The sequence below is a fragment of the Rhinoderma darwinii genome, chromosome 10 (assembly GCF_050947455.1).
Source record: "Rhinoderma darwinii isolate aRhiDar2 chromosome 10, aRhiDar2.hap1, whole genome shotgun sequence".
In the NCBI taxonomy this organism is placed as follows: Eukaryota; Metazoa; Chordata; class Amphibia; order Anura; family Rhinodermatidae; genus Rhinoderma; species Rhinoderma darwinii.
Genome location: NC_134696.1, coordinates 69,145,471 through 69,164,950, shown reverse-complemented (window position 1 = coordinate 69,164,950; position 19,480 = coordinate 69,145,471). Strand labels below are relative to the sequence as shown.

The 19,480-nt window shown below is 47.4% G+C and overlaps 1 protein-coding gene across 4 annotated transcripts in view; it reads left to right on the top strand.

Annotated features, from left to right (window-relative positions):
- The window catches only part of TMEM25 (transmembrane protein 25), a 182,996-nt gene that overhangs the window by 58,494 nt on the left and 105,022 nt on the right, over window positions 1-19,480 (top strand). For 2 of the 4 annotated variants that reach the window (XM_075838878.1, XM_075838877.1), the window contains one exon: window positions 18,959-19,039. The exons of the other annotated variants lie outside the window; for them this stretch is intronic. In XM_075838878.1, the coding sequence (XP_075694993.1) occupies window positions 18,991-19,039 (49 nt within the window). In that variant the 5' untranslated portion in view covers window positions 18,959-18,990. The remainder of the gene's footprint in view (window positions 1-18,958; window positions 19,040-19,480) is intronic. 4 annotated transcript variants of the gene reach the window in all.

The following is a 19,480-nucleotide window of genomic DNA, read 5'->3' as shown; positions in this document are numbered from 1 at the left end:
TACCACATATTAGGCTTAGATACAGGGCCCCAGTAGACAGTAATCTTATACAGTATTGTAACGACGGGGGTAGGGAAACGAACAAGTGAGCCCTAATCTACCCGCCACTCTGTCCCTGCCTACTTGCAACGACCCGCCCTAGGTGACGGGGTACAACTGGGCGGCTATCCCTACGCTCAGTAAGTGCACGAGACAAACATACAAGGGAATACAAAGCAAAGGGAAAGGGGCAGTTGCCCACGGCAACACCGTGAGCAACCAGAGTGGTGAACGAGCCAAGTCAAACCAGGAGAGCACGAGGTACCAAACGCAGAGCAGGAGAGTAGTCAGTAAGCCAGGGTCAGTATGGAGCAGGATCAAATAGTTAGGAGCTGTAGCTGGGCCAGGAAACCACACGAGAAGAATCACAAGCAAAGGAGGAACAGGAAAGGCAGGTATAAATAGACAGAGGGTGGGAGCTAGCTCCGTCTGGCCAGGCTGCGATAGGCTCTCCCACTCCTAAGCCTGCCATCCTGAGTGGTGAAAGATGGAGTCAGTCTCAGAGACGTAGATTCAGGTGCAGACTGATTACATAGTTACATAGTTACATAGTTTGTACGGTTGAAAAAAGACACATGTCCATCAAGTTCAACCAAGGGATGGGAAAGGGGAAGTAAAAAATTTCTACACATAGCAGTTAATATTTTTTTGTTCTAGGAAATTATCTAAGCCTTTTTTAAAGCCATCTACTGTCTTTTTGCGGATGTCTTTTGCAAACGAGAGGCTGAGACGTTGCCTCCACATCGGAATTATGACTGTCCCATTGAACTGGTTCCCAATGCTTCTCTTCCCCGTGGACGAGTATATCCTCTCTCCTTGCCAGAGACTTTATCAATGACAGCCTATATCAAGGAGAACTTGGAGAGGGGTTTTATTCGAAAATCTTCCTCCCCGGCCGGGGCAGGATTCTTCTTCGTTAAAAAGAGAGATGGATCTCTCCGACCCTGCATTGACTACCGTGGTCTCAATCAGATCACGGTCAAGAACAAATACCCGTTTTCACTCATTTCCGAGCTGTTTGATCGCATACGAGGAGCCAAAATTTTTTCCAAGCTAGATCTGCAGGGGGCCTATAATCTAATCCGGATTCGCCGGGGTGACGAATGGAAGACGGCATTTAACACCCGCGATGGGCACTACAAATACCTAGTGATGCCCTTCGGGAAGTGGACGCTTCCTCTGTTGGTGCATGCGCACTTCTGTTCCAGAGGAGCTCCAAAGGAAAGGCAGTAGTATGTGACTACTACTCAAGACTGTTTTCCTCTGCTGAGCGCAATTACTCCATTGGAGATCGGGAGCTACTGGCTATCAAATTGGCTGTAATGTCGGGGTAGGGAAACAGACAAGTGAGCCCTAATCTACCCGCCACTCAGTCCCTGCCTACTTGCAGCGGCCCGCCCTAGGCGACGGGGTACAACTGGGCGACGGTCCCTACACTCAATAGGTGCATGACAGACAAACATACAAGGGTACAAATAAGCCAGGGAAATGGGGAAGTTGCCCACGGGAACACCGTGAGCAACAAGCGAGGTGAACGAGCCGAGTCAAACCAGGAGATGAGCGAGGTACAAAAACGCAGAGCAGAAGAGTGGTCAGAAAAGCCAAGGTCAATCACAAGCAGAGGATAAGTAGTTCAAGAAGCTGCAGCAGGGCCAGAAAACCAACAGAGAAGAATCACAAGCAAAGGAGGAAAAGGAAAGGCAGGTATAAATAGACAGAGGGCGGGAGCTAGCTCCGTCTGGCCAGGCTGTGATAGGCTCTCCCACTCCTAAGCCTGCCATCCTGGGCCGTGGAAGATGGAGTCAGTCTCACAGACATAGAAGCAGGTGCAGACTGATTACCTATGGGCGTCGACACAGAAGTTGTGTCTGGCAGATCCTTTGCAGTACCCCCCCTTTTATGAGGGGCCACCGGACCCTTTCTAGGTGGACATGGTTTATTGGGGAAACGAAGGTGGAACCTCCTGAGCAATACCCCAGCGTGAACATCCCGGGCGGGTACCCAAGTCCTCTCCTCAGGCCCGTATCCCCTCCAATGGACAAGGTACTGGAGGGAGCCTTGGACCATCCTGCTGTCCACAATCTTGGCCTACTCGAATTCTACCCCCTCAGGGGTGAGAACAGGGACCGGAAGTTTCCTCGAGAGAGCCAAGGATGGGGAGCAGTGTTTAAGGAGGGAGGCATGAAACACGTTGTGTACTCGAAAAGACGGGGGCAACTCCAGTCGGAAGGAGACAGGGTTAAGGACTTCAATGACCTTGTATGGCCCTATAAACCGGGGAGCAAACTTCTTGGACGGGACTTTAAGGCGCAAATTTTTTGACGATAGCCACACCAGATCCCCGACCACAAACAAGGGGTTAGCAGAACGTCTTCTATCTGCCTGAGTCTTTTGTATGCTCCGGGACTCCTCTAGGTTCTTCTGAACCTGGGCCCAGACTGTGCACAGTACCCGATGAACGACATCTACCTCGGGATTGTTGGAACTACCAGGTGAAACGGAGGAGAACCGTGGATTAAACCCAAAATTACAGAAAAAGGGGGAGACCCCTGACGAGTTACTGACCCGGTTATTAAGGGAAAATTCGGCGAGGGGAATGAATGAGACCCAATTATATTGACAGTCAGAGATAAAACACCTTAAATATTGTTCTAGAGACTGATTAGTCCTCAAAGTTTGGCCATTAGTTTCAGGATGGAAGGCAGAGGAGAAGGACAGATCATTCTCCAACTTTTTACAGAAGGCTCTCCAAAACAATGAAACAAATTGTACCCCTCTGTCAGAAACAATATTGACAGGTACCCCATGGAGACGCAGGATGTGTTTGACAAACAAGGTAGCTAACGTCTTAGCATTGGGTAGTTTCTTGAGGGGCACAAAGTGGCACATCTTACTGAAGCGGTCTACTACAACCCACACCACCGACTTGCCTTGAGATGGAGGCAAATCGGTGATGAAATCCATGGAGATATGGGTCCAAGGTCTTTGGGGAACGGGCAAAGAACATAGTAAGCCCGCTGGTCGGGACCTGGGAGTCTTGGACCTAGCACAAACTTCACAAGCGGCGACGTAGGCCTTAACGTCTTTGAGCAACCCAGGCCACCAATAGTTTCTGGCAATGAGGTGCTTGGTACCCAGGATGCCTGGATGGCCAGATAGTGCAGAGTCATGATTTTCCCTAAGTACCCTTAGCCGGAATTGCAGGGGAACAAACAGCTTGTTCTCAGGAAGGTTCCCGGGAGCTGAACCTTGATCAGCCGCAATTTCAGAGACTAAATCAGAATCAATAGAGGAAATGATTATACCTGGAGGCAAAACAGAAGCAGGATCTTCCTCCGAAGGAGGGCTGGCCATGAAGCTACGCGACAGTGCATCAGCCTTAATATTTTTAGACCCAGCCCTATAGGTGACCAAAAAGTTGAATCTGGTAAAAAATAACGCCCATCGAGCTTGTCTCGGGTTTAGCCTCCGGGCAGATTCTAGGAAAACCAGATTCTTGTGGTCGGTAAGGACCGTAAGCTGGTGCCTAGCCCCCTCCAGGAAGTGGTGCCACTCTTCAAATGGCCATTTAATGGCTAAGAGTACGCGGTTGCCAATATCATTGTTACTCTCAGTGGGCGAAAACTTCCTGGAGAAGTAGGCACAGGGGCGGAGATGGGTGAGGGACCTGGTAACCTGGGACAAGACAGCCCGCACTCCCCCCTCAAACGCGTCAACCTCCACGATAAATGGCTCCATTTGGTTGGGCTGAACCAGCACCGGGGCCGAGATAAAGCACTTCTTAAGGACCTCAAAAGCCTGGACAGCCTCAGGAGGCCAGTGGAGGAGATCAGCACCTTTGCGAGTGAGATCCGTAAGAGGCTTAGCGATGACCGAGAAGTTAGCAATAAATCTCCTGTAATAATTAGCGAACCCCAGGAAGCACTGTAACGCCTTCAGGGAGGCAGGTTGGACCCATTCCGCCACAGCCTGGACCTTGGCGGGGTCCATGCGGAATTCATGAGGAGTGAGGATTTGACCCAAAAACGGTATCTCCTGCACCCCAAACACACATTTTTCGGTCTTAGCAAACAGTTTGTTTTCCCGAAGGGCCTGGAGCACCTTCCTTACATGCTCAATGTGGGAGGACCAGTCCTTGGAAAACACAAGTATGTCATCAAGGTACACTACAAGAAATACCCCCAGGTAGTCTCTTAAAACCTAATTTATGAAATTCTGGAAGACCGCGGGAGCATTACACAACCCAAAGGGCATGACGAGGTTTTCGAAATGACCTTCGGGCGTGTTAAACGCAGTCTTCCACTCATCCCCCTCTTTGATGCGGATAAGGTTATAAGCCCCCCGTAGATCAAACTTAGAGAACCATTGGGCCCCCTGAACCTGATTGAAGAGATCAGGAATCAAAGGAAGGGGATACTGGTTCCTTACAGTGACCTTATTCAAGTTTCGGTAGTCAATGCATGGCCTAAGACCACCATCCTTCTTCCCGACGAAGAAGAAGCCAGCACCTACCGGAGAAGTAGAGGGGCGAATGTAACCCTTGGCCAGGCATTCCTGGCTTCACGTTCGGGACAAGAGAAATTAAATATCCTACCCTTAGGGAGCTTAGCTCCTGGTACCAAATCAATTGTGCAATCATATTCTCTATGAGGTGGTAACACTTCGGAGGCCTCTTTAGAGAAAACATCAGCGAAGTCCTGAACAAACTCAGGTAGAGTGTTCACCTCCTCAGGGAAAGAAATAGAATTAATAGGAAAACATGACGTCATGCATTCATTAACCCATTTGGTAAGATCCCCAGTATTCCAGTCAAAAGTGGGATTATGCAACTGCAACCAGGGAAGGCCTAAAACCAAATCGGACGATAATCCCTGCATCACCAGTACAGAGCACTGCTCCAAATGCATGGAGCCCACAAGGAGTTCAAAAACAGGGGTATGCTGTGTAAAATAACCATTAGCAAGAGGAGTGGAGTCGATACCCACTACCGGAACAGGTTTAGGCAAATCAATCAATGACATAGCTAGAGACATAGCAAATTCCACAGACATAATATTAGCAGAAGACCTTGAATCCACGAAGGCACTGCCGGTAGCAGACCTAACACCAAAAGAGACCTGAAAGGTAAGCAAGATTTTATTAAGTTTCATATTTACGGGAAATACCTGTGCCCCCAAGTGACCTCCCCGATGGTCACTTAGGCGCGGAAGTTCTTCCGGCTGCTTATTCTTACGCCTAGGACAGTTGTTCACCTGATGCTTGTCATCCCCACAGTAGAAGCAGAGACCATTCTTCCTGCGGAACTCTCTACGTTGTTGGGGGGACACGGAGGCCCCGAGTTGCATAGGTACCTCCGAGTCTTCCGTGGAAGAACGAAGCAACGGAACCTCGGGAGGCATCATGGGGGAGTCAGAGGAGAAAACACAAACACGTTCAAGTCGTCGTTTCCTGAGACGTCGGTCAAGTCGTACCGCTAAAGCCATAACCTGATCTAGGGAGTCAGAAGAGGGATAGCTAACTAGCAGGTCTTTCAGGGCGTTCGACAGACCCAATCTAAACTGGCACCTTAAGGCAGGGTCATTCCACCGAGAAGCTACACACCACTTCCTAAAGTCAGAACAATACTCCTCAACAGGTCTCTTACCCTGATGTAAGGTCACCAGCTGACTCTCGGCAAAGGCAGTCTTGTCAGTCTCGTCATAAATGAGCCCGAAAGCAGAAAAGAAAAGATCAACGGAGGAAAGTTCAGGGGCGTCAGGAGCCAAGGAGAAGGCCCATTCTTGGGGCCCGTCCTGGAGCCGGGACATAATTATACCCACTCGCTGGCTCTCAGAACCAGAGGAGTGGGGCTTTAAGCGAAAATAGAGCCTACAACTCTCCCGAAAGTAGAAAAAAGTTTTCCGGTCCCCTGAGAACCGGTCAGGCAACTTGAGGTGGGGTTCAAGAGGTGAGGTGAGGGGCACTACCAGGGCAGCATCAGGCTGGTTGTCCCTCTGAGGCAGGGCCTGGACCTGTAGGGAGAGGCCCCTCATTTGCTGAGCCAGGGTCTCAAGGGGATCCATAGTAGTGTCAGGGACCAGGGTAGACTAGGTATATGGGCTTGTGATTATGTAATGTCGGGGTAGGGAAACAGACAAGTGAGCCCTAATCTACCCGCCACTCAGTCCCTGCCTACTTGCAACGACCCGCCCTAGGCGACAGGGTACAACTGGGCGACGGCCCCTACACTCAATAGGTGCACGACAGACAAACAGACAAGGGTACAAAGAAGCCAGGGAAATGGGGAAGTTGCCCACGGGAACACCGTGAGCAACAAGCGAGGTGAACGAGCCGAGTCAAGCCAGGAGATGAGCGAGGTACAAAAACGCAGAGCAGAAGAGTGGTCAGAAAAGCCAAGGTCAATCACAAGCAGAGGATAAGTAGTTCAAGAAGCTGCAGCAGGGCCAGAAAACCAACAAAGAAGAATCACAAGCAAAGGAGGAACAGGAAAGGCAGGTATAAATAGACAGAGGGCGGGAGCTAGCTCCGTCTGGCCAGGCTGTGATAGGCTCTCCCACTCCTAAGCCTGCCATCTTGGGTGGTGGAAGATGGAGTCAGTCTCACAGACATAGAAGCAGGTGCAGACTGATTACCTATGGGCGTCGACACAGAAGTTGTGTCTGGCAGATCCTTTACATTGGCCCTGGAGGAGTGGAGACATCTTCTGGAGGGCACTGCTCACCCCATCCTGATCTTCACCGACCACAAGAATCTTACTTACTTTCAGTCCGCTCAAAGACTGAATCCTCGTCAAGCCAGGTGGTCACTGTTCTTCACCCGTTTCCAATTTCTGCTCCACTACCGTCCCGCTGACAAGAATGTGAGGGCCGATGCCCTGTCCAGATCATTTGAGACGGAAGACACGGTGGAGTACCTTCAGACGATCATAAACCCATCCTGCGTTGTCACCGCCAATCCTCTGCAGCTTAGAAATATCCCTCTGGGGAGAACTTTTGTTCGGTTGGCAGACAGAAAAAGAATTCTTCGCTGGGGACACAGTTCTAAACTAGCTGGGCACGCCGGTGTAGGTTAAACCCAAGACCTGATTGCTCGTCACTTCTGGTGGCCCACGCTACCTAAGGATGTTCTGGACTTTGTCTCTGCTTGCACGGTGTGTGCCTCTAACAAAGTGACTCACAGCAAGCCTGCCGGCCTGCTTCAACCCCTGCCTGTACCCAGTGCCCCCTGGCAGCAAATCGCTATGGACTTCGTCACAGACCTTCCTCTCTCAGCAGGATGCAACACCATCTGGGTGGTGGTGGACCGGTTCTCTAAGATGGCACATTTTATCCCACTGACCGGCCTACCCTCTGCTCCTCGACTGGCGAGTCTCTTCATTCAGCACATCTTTCGCTTGCATGGCTTGCCTCTTCACATTGTGTCCGACCGGGGTGTTCAGTTTACTTCTAAGTTCTGGAGAGCCCTCTGTAAACTCCTGGATGTGAGTTTGGACTTTTCCTCTGCCTATCACCCCCAGTCCAATGGGCAAGTTGAGAGGATCAACCAGATCATGGAAAATTATCTCCGCCACTTCATCTCTTCGCAGCACGATAACTGGGTACAGCTTCTTCCATGGGCCGAGTTTTCATACAACAACCACACAAGTGAGTCCACCACTTCCACTCCGTTTCACATCGTGTACAGTCAAAATCCCAGAGTTCCTCTTCCTGTATCAACTTCATCTCAGGTACCAGCTGCGGACTCTGCATATGGGGACTTCCTGCAAATCTGGCAACAGACCCGGTCCTCTATTTTGTTGGCAGTAGATCGCATGAAGCGTAAGGCAGATACCAAGAGAAGAGAGCCGCCTCAGTATCTTCCTGGGACTAAAGTCTGGCTGTCCTCTCGGAACATTCGCTTGAGGGTGCCTTCATACAAGTTTGCTCCCAGGTTCCTTGGTCCTTTCGAGATCCTGCAACAAATTAACCCTGTTTCCTATAAGCTGCGGCTGCCCCTTACCCTCAGAATCCCTAACTCCTTCCATGTGTCAGTCCTGAAACCAGTGGTCCTGGACCGCTACAGCAAGACTTCTAGTTCCACAGTTGCTCCCAGCGGTCCTTCTGATGTATTCGAGGTAAAGGAGATCCTGGACCGCAAGAGGGTAGGAGGAAGGACTTTCTATTTGGTGGACTGGAGAGGGTTTGGTCCTGAGGAGAGGTCCTGGGAGCCAGAAGAGAACCTCAGCGCCCCTACTCTTATTAAAAAGTTCCTCTCTCACTCTGGCCCCAAGAAGAGGGGGCGTAAGAGGGGGGATACTGTAGCGCCCATGGCCGCGGGCCGTCGGGTTTACTCCCGACGCCCGCAGCCATGGATCTGGCCTCCGTCTCCCTCCTAGGAGATGCCAGCGCTCACTTCCGCTCCGTTCGGCTGGGTCCCATAGGGTGCGCGCGCACGCTCGCGCCCGGCCTTAAAGGGCCAGCGCGCGCAATTAGGAAATCGTCATCACCATCAACTGCCACGATTTCCTGGTCTATAAGAAGGCCCCTGGCCTTCTAATCCTTGCCTGAGCGTTGTTAGTCTTTCCCAGTCTGTCTCGCAAATGGTCCCTTAGTGTCTCCCGTTCCAGCTGTTACCCGTGCCCTGTTACCGTTCCTGTATTCCGTATTGTTCCTGTGCCTACCTGCGTTCAAGTGCCATCTGCCACGCCAAGTGCCATCTGCTATGTCAAGTGTCTTCTGCCACGTCAAGTGCCATCTGCCACGTCAAGTGCCATCTGCCACGTCAAGTGTCATCTGCCACGTCCAGTGTCTACCGCTTCATCGGATACTGCCCGCCACGTCTGGCGCCACTTGCCGCACCTGCCTCCATCCGTGCTGAAGCCACAGCCACCGCCCGGAGTATTTCAGGTACCCAAGCATTACTGTCTGCCATTTACTTCCGCTTAGACTGTGACCTGGTCAGCTGCCTCCCCGCTACGGCGGAGCGCCCTAGTGGGTCCACAAACCCTGTGTCCGTGACACCAGGGCATTAACTGGTCACTCCCTGCTCCATGGTTTCGTTCACTGTAATTGACGTCAGCACCAAAATCGGTTAACGCGTATAACGTACAAACATGAGCGCCACACTTTCTGTAGTCCACCCCCAGTAATGGAGGGGGGCCCAGATATCTTGTCTCTATAGGGCCCTGAAATTCCTGATGGCGACACTGGCTCTTGTTAGGAAACGTCCATTTTGTTAAGGTTGTGATGACTACTAGCCTAGCTTTTGGGCGGCTCTGGGTTGAGTTGCAGAGTCAATCTCATTTCTCTGTTTTCATCCCATCAGATTCTAGGGTGGAGTATTTAAGTCTCGTCAGTTCCTTCATTGTTGCTTGTGAATTTCTTTGTGTATGCAGTTTCAGATCAAGCTCCTGGCTACTCCCTGTATCACCTGACTATTTGGATTCTTGGAACTGGACCTCGGCTCTGTCTTTGGATTAACCCTTTTGCTTACTGATTTCTCATTCACAGTGCTTCAAGCAGAGAGTAGTGTCCAAGCCAAGGCTCCCAAATGCTTACCGCTTCTGTCATTTCTCCATTGTTGAAGATTGGAGTGATCGAAATGAACAGGGTTGCCATCTGGCTGGTAAACCACCAGCCTAGCCAGTATTCACAGTGGGAAGCCGTTGCCAGTAGAATAATGTTACTGGCAATAGCAAGTGGTGGTGACTGTACATAATAAAACAGTCAGGTTACTTCCTATTTAGAGTGGATACTCATCGTGGCTGCCCAGCCCTGGGACTGTCAGCAGCATTAGTGTAGCGGGTTGTGGCCCCTCTATGCCACCCAGTTTGGCTGTGGGCCACTACTTAGGGTGTTGTCTAAGTGATCTCCCCCGGTTTTCATCCTTTAACCCCAGTACAGTGATCTGGATTTCGCTGCAGTGAGATAACCAGGTCGCTACCTCTTGCAGTGGTCCCAGTGTAGCTGATGGCTGGCCAGTGGCCAAGAGACACCGGTGCAAAGCCCCAGGAGGCATGCAGCAAAAATAATCTGGTCCGGGCTAATGTCGCGGCTGGCAGAGTTTGTGCAAGTAAAATTTCAGCAAGCAAGGATTTCGAGAGCCAGAGATACTAACATCAGCAGCTGGGCTTTTTCACACTGCATGCCTGCATAGCCAAGAAAGACATGTACAGATTTCAGAGGGGGAAGATACTGATTAAGTAAGGGCCCTTTTACACTGGCCAATTATCGGGCAAATGAGCGTTCACAGAACGCTCTTTCCCAATAATTGCCCTGTGTAAAGAGGGTAACAATCAGCCGATAAACTAGCAAATGCTCATTCATCGACTGATAGTATAGTTTTAAATGTGAATATATTATGGTTGTCAGTATCTTCTGTAGCTACCTATTGTTGTAACACTAACATCAGGTGTTACTTGTTACATATAACTGTATTGGTTACTATTAAGCTGCAATTAGCTTTCAATGTTTGCGTTTTAGAAATACATGAATTCATGTTTCCAATAAAAAAAGTTTATAACACTACTCGTGTTTTATGTAATCCCTTTGTAATGGGTCAATGTAACACTGCAACTATCTTATTGCTGACTGTAAGGGTATGTTCACACTGAGTTTTTTTCAGCCGTTTTTCGGGCCGTAAACGTCCCTAAAAACGGCTGAAAAATCGGAAGCAGAATGCCTCCAAACATCTACTTATTGATTTCAATGGGGAAAACGGCGTTCTGTTCAGACGGGCCATTTTTCAATACGGCCGCGTAAAAATGTCACTTCTTCAGACGTTTTTGGAGCCATATTTCCATAGGCTCTATAAAAAACAGCTCCAAAAACGGCCGTAAAAAACGCAGTGAAAAACACGAGTGGCTTAAATAAAGTTTGAAAAACAGGAGCTGTTTTCCCTTGAAAACAGCTCCGAATGTTCAGACGTTTTTGAGTTTGTGTGTGCACATACCCTAAACATTACTATTTGAGCCCAATTAAAATAAATGGTTTTTTTAAAAAAAGTTTATAACACACATGATTCTCCTCCCAATTCCCACTTATTATATTACTGCTTTCGATGAAAGTGGTTAAGCGGTAAAATTACATTTAAATAAATTGGATTTGAAAATAAATTAATAAATTATAAGCAATTTTATACGGGGATCAATCATCCTACAAATCTGTTTCCCAATTGGCACTGTATGCCTAACAAATTTATTTACTATCATTTTTTCCCATTCCCTATAGAATTTATTTTTTCAACCTTATCAACTATGTAACTATGTAGATCCACACCCATTTTTACCCATGTTAGGCCTCATGAACACGACCGTAAAAACTCCCGTTATTACGGGTCGTAATTACGACCCGTAATAACGGGCTCATAGACTTCTATTGGCGACGGGTGCCTTCCCGTTTTCTCACGGGAAGGTGCCCGTGCCGTTGAAAAAGATAGAACATGTCCTATTTCAGGCCGTAATAACGGCACGGACAGTCCATAGAAGTCTATGGAGCTCTCGTAATGACGGGTGGCTACATGTGTGCACCCGTCATTACGGCAGCGTTGCTAAGCGACGTCAGTAAATAGTCACTGTCCAGGGAGCTGAAAGAGTTAACTGATCGGCAGTAACTCTTTCAGCACCCTGGACAGTGACTACCGATCAGTATAAACCTGTAAAAAATAAAAATAAAAGACTTTCATACTTACCGACAACTTCCTGCTTCCTCCAGTCCGGTCTCCCACCCGTTGCCTTGGTGACGCGTCCCTCTCGACATCCGGCCCGACGTCCTGGATGACGTTTCAGGCCATGTGACCGCTGCAGCCAATCACAGGTCAATCACAGGCTGCAGCGGTCACATGGACTGCCGCGTCATCCAGGGATGTCGGGCTGGATGTGAAGAGAGGGACGCGTCACCAAGACAACGGCCGGGTAAGTATGAATTTCTTTAACTTTTATTACAGAAAGGGCTGTCCCTTCTCTCTATCCTGCACTGATAGAGAGAAGGGGCTGCCGATTAGTGCAGCGCTATTTTGCCGCCAAAAACGTGCCTGTAAATACGGGTGGAATACGGGTGACACCGGACCCATATTTACGGGCACGGGTTCGTAAATACTGGTGCAAAACGGGTGGAAAACGTGTGACACCGGACCCGTATTTACGCCAGTATTTACGGGTGGGAAAAAATACGGTCGTGTGCATGAGGCCTTACGATTTATTTACATGTGTTTGTTTTGTGGCGTTTCGTTTGCAATAACAGCCATATTATTTGATAAAGATTAAATGTGGCCGATATTTTTGTATGAAAAAGAAACAACACTAGTGTGCAGCCAAATGCTTGCTGTTCACAGTATTTAAAAGGTTCTGCTGCTAACATCTTGGGGCCATATACCACGGAACACCTTCAAAGGTCTTGTCGATGCCTCGATGGGTCAGAGCTGTTTTGGGGGCAAGAGAAGGAGCTACGCGGTATTAGGCAGGTGGTTTAAATGTTATGGCTGATCATTTTAAATCTTTATTAATAAATCCCTTCTCTTCTGTCTTCTACTACACCACCAATGTAAGTGTTGCAGTTATTCAAGGAAATTTGAGGTTTTGGCATTTTATTCTTGAACCAGAAGGATCAGAATGAACAAATAACAGGTGCTGCAGTATGTAGACTTTTTTTTAATTTTTAAAAAAATGATTATCATTTTAAAGCAACGATGCATCTCTGTCTGCTATCTATGGAACCCTCTAGAATACCCATTTCCCCATCATTCCAAAGGCAGCACACAAGGGGTTAATGACCTGCTTCTTCCCAGCTAATACAGAAGAAAATAAGACACAATTCGTCTTAATTACAACCTTATTAACCCCTAGGCCAATGGTATAAAGCACACTTTGAACAGACATACAATGTGTTTTTTTCCTCTGTCTCAGCTGGACATGTTTTCTTACAACGAGTTTTTTTATTTTAAGTGATGATGGCCGTTGGTACGTCCACCGAGCCTTCTGTGGTTCTCCCCTGTGAAAGGTATATTGGAGAGGCATAGAAAGACACCTTCCTGATCTGGGGATCAGGTATGTCCAACTTGTCCTTCCATATTACGGCTGGAGCATTAGCAGAATTATTGTGCTTGGAATTTCTGGAGGGGAGCCCCTCAGGAGCATATGGAGTCGGCGTTCATACAGCGAAGTTGCATATGTCTGGAAGTGAGCGCTGTTACGCGCAGGTCCTGAATGACTGTGTGCGCATGCGCGGAACTTGCAGTCATCGCAAGATTCTTCTTGAATATAATGGCGCATTTCTCACTCGCTGGTTGCCGGTACCATTGCCAGGATATCACCTCCAGTCAGCCGAAAAAGATGCCTAACTCTCAAGGGGGAGAGCACTCAAGGAAAGCTAGACATAGGATATGTTCTCAGTGTAGACAACCATTATCTTACGATTGTGAAGCGGACATATGCAATACTTGTTTACAACAGGAAAATGAGGATGCGGATGATGAGGATTATGACTATTTCCTCCCAGTGCAGCAGCGGGCTAAAAAGTTCTTTGGCTGGTTTAAAGGCCACCTTGTGGAAGCCTTTAAAGTGGTTAAAGGGGAATGCAGCATTCCTACTAAACGTAGGAAAAGAACCGCTGTTGAAGATTTGTCTTCAATAGATCAATCCTCCTATTCTGGGTCTGAAGGCGAATCGGACTCTGATCTAGGTGTTCCTGATGATTATTATTTGTTCAGGAAGGATAGCATTTCTTCTCTCATTAAGGGGACTTCACTATGCGATCTTCTGATCGCTTTTATAATACACTGCAATACTTCTGCATTGCAGCGTATTATTGCCTGTCAGTGTAAAACTGATAGGAACCCGCTAGGTCATGCCTCTGGCATGGCTTAGCAGGCATCCACCACAGGCAGACCTGGGGGCCTTTGTTTTGCCCCCGGCGGCCATAGAAGCCATTGGCACCCTGCGATTGCAGGGTGCCAATGGGCTGAGAGAGGGAGCTCCCTCCCTCCAAAACTACTTGGATGCGGCGCTCGCTATTGAGCGCCGCATCTAAGGGTTTGAACGGGTGGGATCGATGTTGATATCGATCCCACCCATTAGAGCAGGTGTCCGGCTGTCTGCAGACCGCCCGACACCCGCTCTAGCCGGCACAGGACACTCGTGCCGGGCTTATGTCAGAGCGCGTGAAAAGGCAGTGCTCTGGCATAAGTACCCTTAACGGCCGCCATGAAAAGGCGTATTGGCGGTCATTAAGGGGTTAAATCTGTCAAAGAATCTATGGTATCAGAAGGATTGAAAGGGGAACATTCAAATAAGCAGCAGTTGTTCCACTTTCCAAAAAAACAAGGGAAATATTTTCCTAAGCATGATTTACTTAAAGATTTTTTCATATTAGACTGGCAGAAGCCAAAGAAAAAATGTTATATGGGCCAAAGGTTCAGATCGTTGTATAGATTGGATCCGTCTTATACGGATCAGTGGATGAACCCCCACTAAAGTGGATTTGGTGGCAGCCCGTCTTTCTAAAAAAGTATTTTTTCCCTCGGATGGGCCCTCCCTTTTTAGGGAACCTATGGATAGAAAGGTAGACTCACTACTCAAAAGAGCTTACTCCTCCTCTGCAGATGAATGTAAAGCTTAATTTTACTCGATCCCTGTAGCTAGGGCCATACGGATTTGGCTAAGTGATTTGTCCAAAGGTTTGCAGGAGGGTACTTCTAGAAATTAATTGCTACATGTACTTCCAAAATGAAGTTACCTGCTGAATTTGTCAGATTTTCCCTTAGACACTATGCATCTTAATGTTAAGAATATGGCACTAACTACAGCAGCCAGAAGGTCTTTGTAGTTGAAGGAATGGAGAAAGGGTGATATACCTTCTAAACATAATTTTTGTTCCATTCTTCTTCATCCTAGCAGCTGGTTTGGCCCAAATCTAGATAGCATTCTTTAAATCCCTAAATGACAACAAAGGTGTCTCCTTTCCCCAGCCTAATTATGGAAGACTCCGTAGTTTTCGTAGTCAACCCAGAAGGTCATTGAAATTGAAGTGGTCTTATCCTAACCCAAAATTTAATTGTAGATTCCCCCAAAGAAAAGGCCAAACATCTGCCTTCTCTTTTGTTAAAAGACGCCAGGAGGAGGCCAGGCAAAATACCCAATGATGTCATGTCTCTTCCTCCAGTGGGTGCTTGTCTGCAAATTTTTTACATCAATTGCTATGCTGTCACGTCAGATGCAAGGGTACTATCTAAGATAAAAAGAGGGTACTCACTAGAGTTAGAGTATTTTCCCCCAAACAAGTTTTTCCTAAATTTTCCAGACAATCCAGTCATAATATAGCTACTTCAGGATTTTGCGGACAAAGGGGCTCTAGAGGAGGATCCATATCACCAGAGACGGTGCAGAGTCTATTCAAGGGTCTTTGCTGTCCCCAAACAAGATCAAGTTTGGAGACTAGTAATAGATCTTACTTTCTTGAACAGGTTCATGAGAAAGACCAAATTCGAGATGGGGTCGGTGAGGTCATTAATTGCTCTCTTGCAGCCTTAAGATTGGATGGTAAAAATCGATCTCTAAGATACCTACCTACATGTGCCGATCATGCATTGCCACCGGAAAATTCCTCAGAGTAGCAGTACATCTAGGGTCCTCAGTCAAACATCTACAGCTCACATGCCTTCCATTTGGCCTCTCATCCCCACCGAGAGTGTTTACAAAAATTGTGGTAGTAATCGCCGCCTTCCTCAGACTGAAAGGGGTATATCTGGTTCCATATTTGGACGACTGGTTCCATATTTGGATGACTGGTTCCTCATGTAAATGTAACACTCAAAACTCTAACCAATCTTGGTTTTGGAAAAAAATCCAGATTGATCCCCACTCAGTGCTTCCCATTTCTGGTGTTTGTGATTAATTTGCTTCATATGTCTCTTATCCTTTCTCCTCAAAGAATGCTAAACATAATAAAAAAAATTAAACTGGTTGATTACAGCTCGTAGGTTTCAGATCAGAGCAGCAATGAGTGTCCTGGGCCTTCTCACCTCTACTCTGGATGCAGTACCATGGGCCAGGTTGCACTTCAGAAGCCTGCAGTTGGAGATTCTGTTTCAGTGGGACAAATCTCCAAGAAGCTTAGACCACTGGATTCACCTCTCCGAGGCTACCAAATCGGATCTCCACTGGTGGCTAACTCCGAATCGTCTCAGCAACGGGAGGTCACTCAATCCCCTACCCCAATTAGTTCTGACTACCGATGCCTCAAAACGGGGTTGGGGAGCTCACCTAGGTCACAGGTGGGTTCAACATCTATGGCTACCAGAAGAAGCACAGTTGTCATCCATCATGAAGGAGCTTCGTGCCATCTTCTTAGCTCTGCACCACTTCGCGGCATTTCTGCATCACCAGTGGTTGTGTAATCAGACAACCTAGCCTCAGTGTTTTATCTAAACAAGCAGGGGGGACAAGGAGTCCATCTCTAATCCAAGAATGCAAAAAGATTATGGATTGGGCAGAGTTGAATGTAGCAGAGTTAGCAGCAGTCCATATAAAGGGGCATCTGAATCTCCAGGCAGATTGGCTTAGCCACAATCTTCTCATCCAGGGGGAATGGAGCCTGAATGTGCAGGTCTTTCATCAGATCACATGCAGATTCGGCTTGCCAGAAAAAGATGTGATTGAATCAGCCCAGAATTACAAATTTCATAAGGTTCTGTTCGCTCTCCAGGGAAGGTCACCCGGAAGCTCTGGATTGCCTCTCCATTCCGTGGAAACATCTCCTGGTCTATAAGTTTCCCCCGGTACCCTTAATTCCGAGAGTACTGAAAAAGTTAATAGAAGATTGTGCTACAGCGATCATGATTATTCCATTCTGGTCACAAAGAGGTTGGTTTCCTCTCGTTTTAGAGCTCTCCAAGGGTCGGTATTGGAAGTTGTCTGTATCAATAGATCTTCTACATCAGAACGGTCACTATCAGCCTGATCCAGAGAAACTACATTTGACAGCATGGAAGTTGACATGAGAAATCTAGCTGATAAGGGCCTAGAAGGTAGTGGATTTATTGGTCTGTGCCAGAAGACCCTCTACCTCTAAAACATATTCCAGGATCTGGAAATAATATGCCTATTGGTGCTTGTCAAATAATAAGCTTCCCTCAGCCTTACCTTCGGTACTTCAATTCCTCCAGGAAGGGTACGATAACGGCTTTAAACTCAACACTTTAAAAGTTAATTATTACGCAATCAACTCCCTTTCGGAAGGAATTTTTTCTAAAGATCAGTTGGTTAGTAGATTCTTCAGGACAATTAAGCCCCTCAGACCTCCTATAAAATCTCCAGTGGCCTCATGGGATCGGAGTATTGTTCTTCGTTGTTTATCTGCTTCATTGTTCTTCGTTGTTTATATAAGCCTCAACTTTCTTACCTGGATGACATTATGCTTAGTGTACATTTCTTCAGCTAAAAGGGTAGGAGAACTGCAAACTCTCTCGTCTATGGCTCCTTACCTTAAAATCAGACCTGATTGCCTTATTTTGAGAACTGTGCCGGGATTCCTATCAAAAGTTCCATCAACTAATAATATCACTCAAGAGATTTTTCTTCCTACCATGCCTGCAGATTCTCCAGATCATCCGGCCCATCCTCTGTTTGTAAAATGGTCAGTCATTTCAAATGTCACGTTGGGTACGTGGACCCACTGGGCCGTACCGCCTTAATGGTATGGCAGCTGGCCAACAGGACACAGGTAAAAGTCTATAGTTCATATAGGTGTACCTGTGGTTGCTTCAGATAGTAGCGAGGCAGGCTCGGAAGGGACTTTGGCAGCAGGCATACACCAGGTGTGCTTTAACAGGACAAGCGTGGAACACAGCACAGCACGACTCCAACTCAATACGGAACTTGACCAGGATAGCGCGGGATACAGGTTACAGGTAGCAGGAACAGGAAACACTTGGAACTGGAAGGCACTAGGAGACCATTTTCAGAAACAAACTAGGGTAATGACAATAAGGCTCAGGCAATACAAGGAGGGGCAGAGCTCTTCTTATAGTCCAGGGTGCTCTGGGAGCAATCAGCTCAATCTCACACCTGGCTCCATAAGGCTGGACTGAGCCCGCGAGCGCACCCTGGTGGTCAATATGGAACAGGACGTCCGCATGTGCAGACATCTCTGTAGAGAAGGGCGTCGACCGGATGTAAGGAGTTTGTGGTCAGCGGCCACGGATGTTACACTCACCCAGATTAATGGCGCTCCTTCAGAAGGTCAGATTTACTCTTTCTTCAGTTCCAAGGCCCTCGTAAAGGGGAGAAGGCTTTTAAGTCGTCTCTTAGTCATTGGATTAGAAATGTAATTTCTTTCTATTATACTCAAGTTAACTTACCGGTGCCTTCAGACATAATGGCGCATTCTACAATGGCCCTATCAACGTCCTGGGCCAAAAAACTCTACGTAGGTCTAGATCAAATTTGTCAAGCGGCCACCTGGTCCTCATCGGATACTTTTGTGAAACATTATAGATTAAATACCTTGGCTGATGCGAAGGTGTCTTTTAATCAGAAGGGTACTCAAGGTTGCTCATATGTAAACCTGCCCACTTTTTTCTTTTTATTGCTTTGAATTGTGTGCTGCCTTTGGAACGATAGGGAAAGCTTAAATTTACTTATCTAATGTTTTCCTTTCCCTGAGGCCAAAGGCAGCACAGCTTCCCACCCCTATTTTTGGTTTATTGCTAAATTACTACACATTGTATGTCTGTTCAAGGTGTGCTTTATACCATTGCTTAGGGGTGAATAAGGTTGTGATTAAGACTAATTGGGTCTTTTTTCCTTCTGTACTAGCGGGGAAGAAGCAGGTCATTAACCCATTGCGTGCTGCCTTTGGACTCAGGGAAAATAAAAATTTCCCTAAGTAAATTTAAGCTTTAAGCTGCTGGTTCTAATCCTGGTACTCGCTTTTATTGTTCTCTACAGGAATGAGGGATCCTTGATTAGCTATTTGCAAAATGTTGGTAAGCCTTTCTCTTCTGCTGACCCAGCAATTCTTTGAGAGAGGTAAGTGATGATTGACTAATAAGCTATAAGTGTTTATGTGATTTTTATAGGTGAATGTTAAAGGCTTTCCAGGATTTAAACCTAGATGACCTATCCTTTGAATAGGAGATCAATGTTTGATTGATGTTGATCCTACCCCTGGGACTCCCACCAATCAGTGAGCCCTGCAGCCCCATCAGGCACAGCACCGTACATACCAGTGTGGCTGTGTCTGGTACTGCCGCTCAGTCACCTGCAGAACCAGGCACAGCCATCCATACAGACACGCCTCTGTAAACAATTATGGGGCTGCGGTCTCTGCATTTTGCTGATTGATGGGGGTCAGATTCCCACCAATAAAACATTGATGGTCTATTGTAAGGATTGGTTAACAATACATAAATCTCAAAAACCCTATAAATATGCATATAAAATGTATGGGTAGATTATTAGTTTATTCTA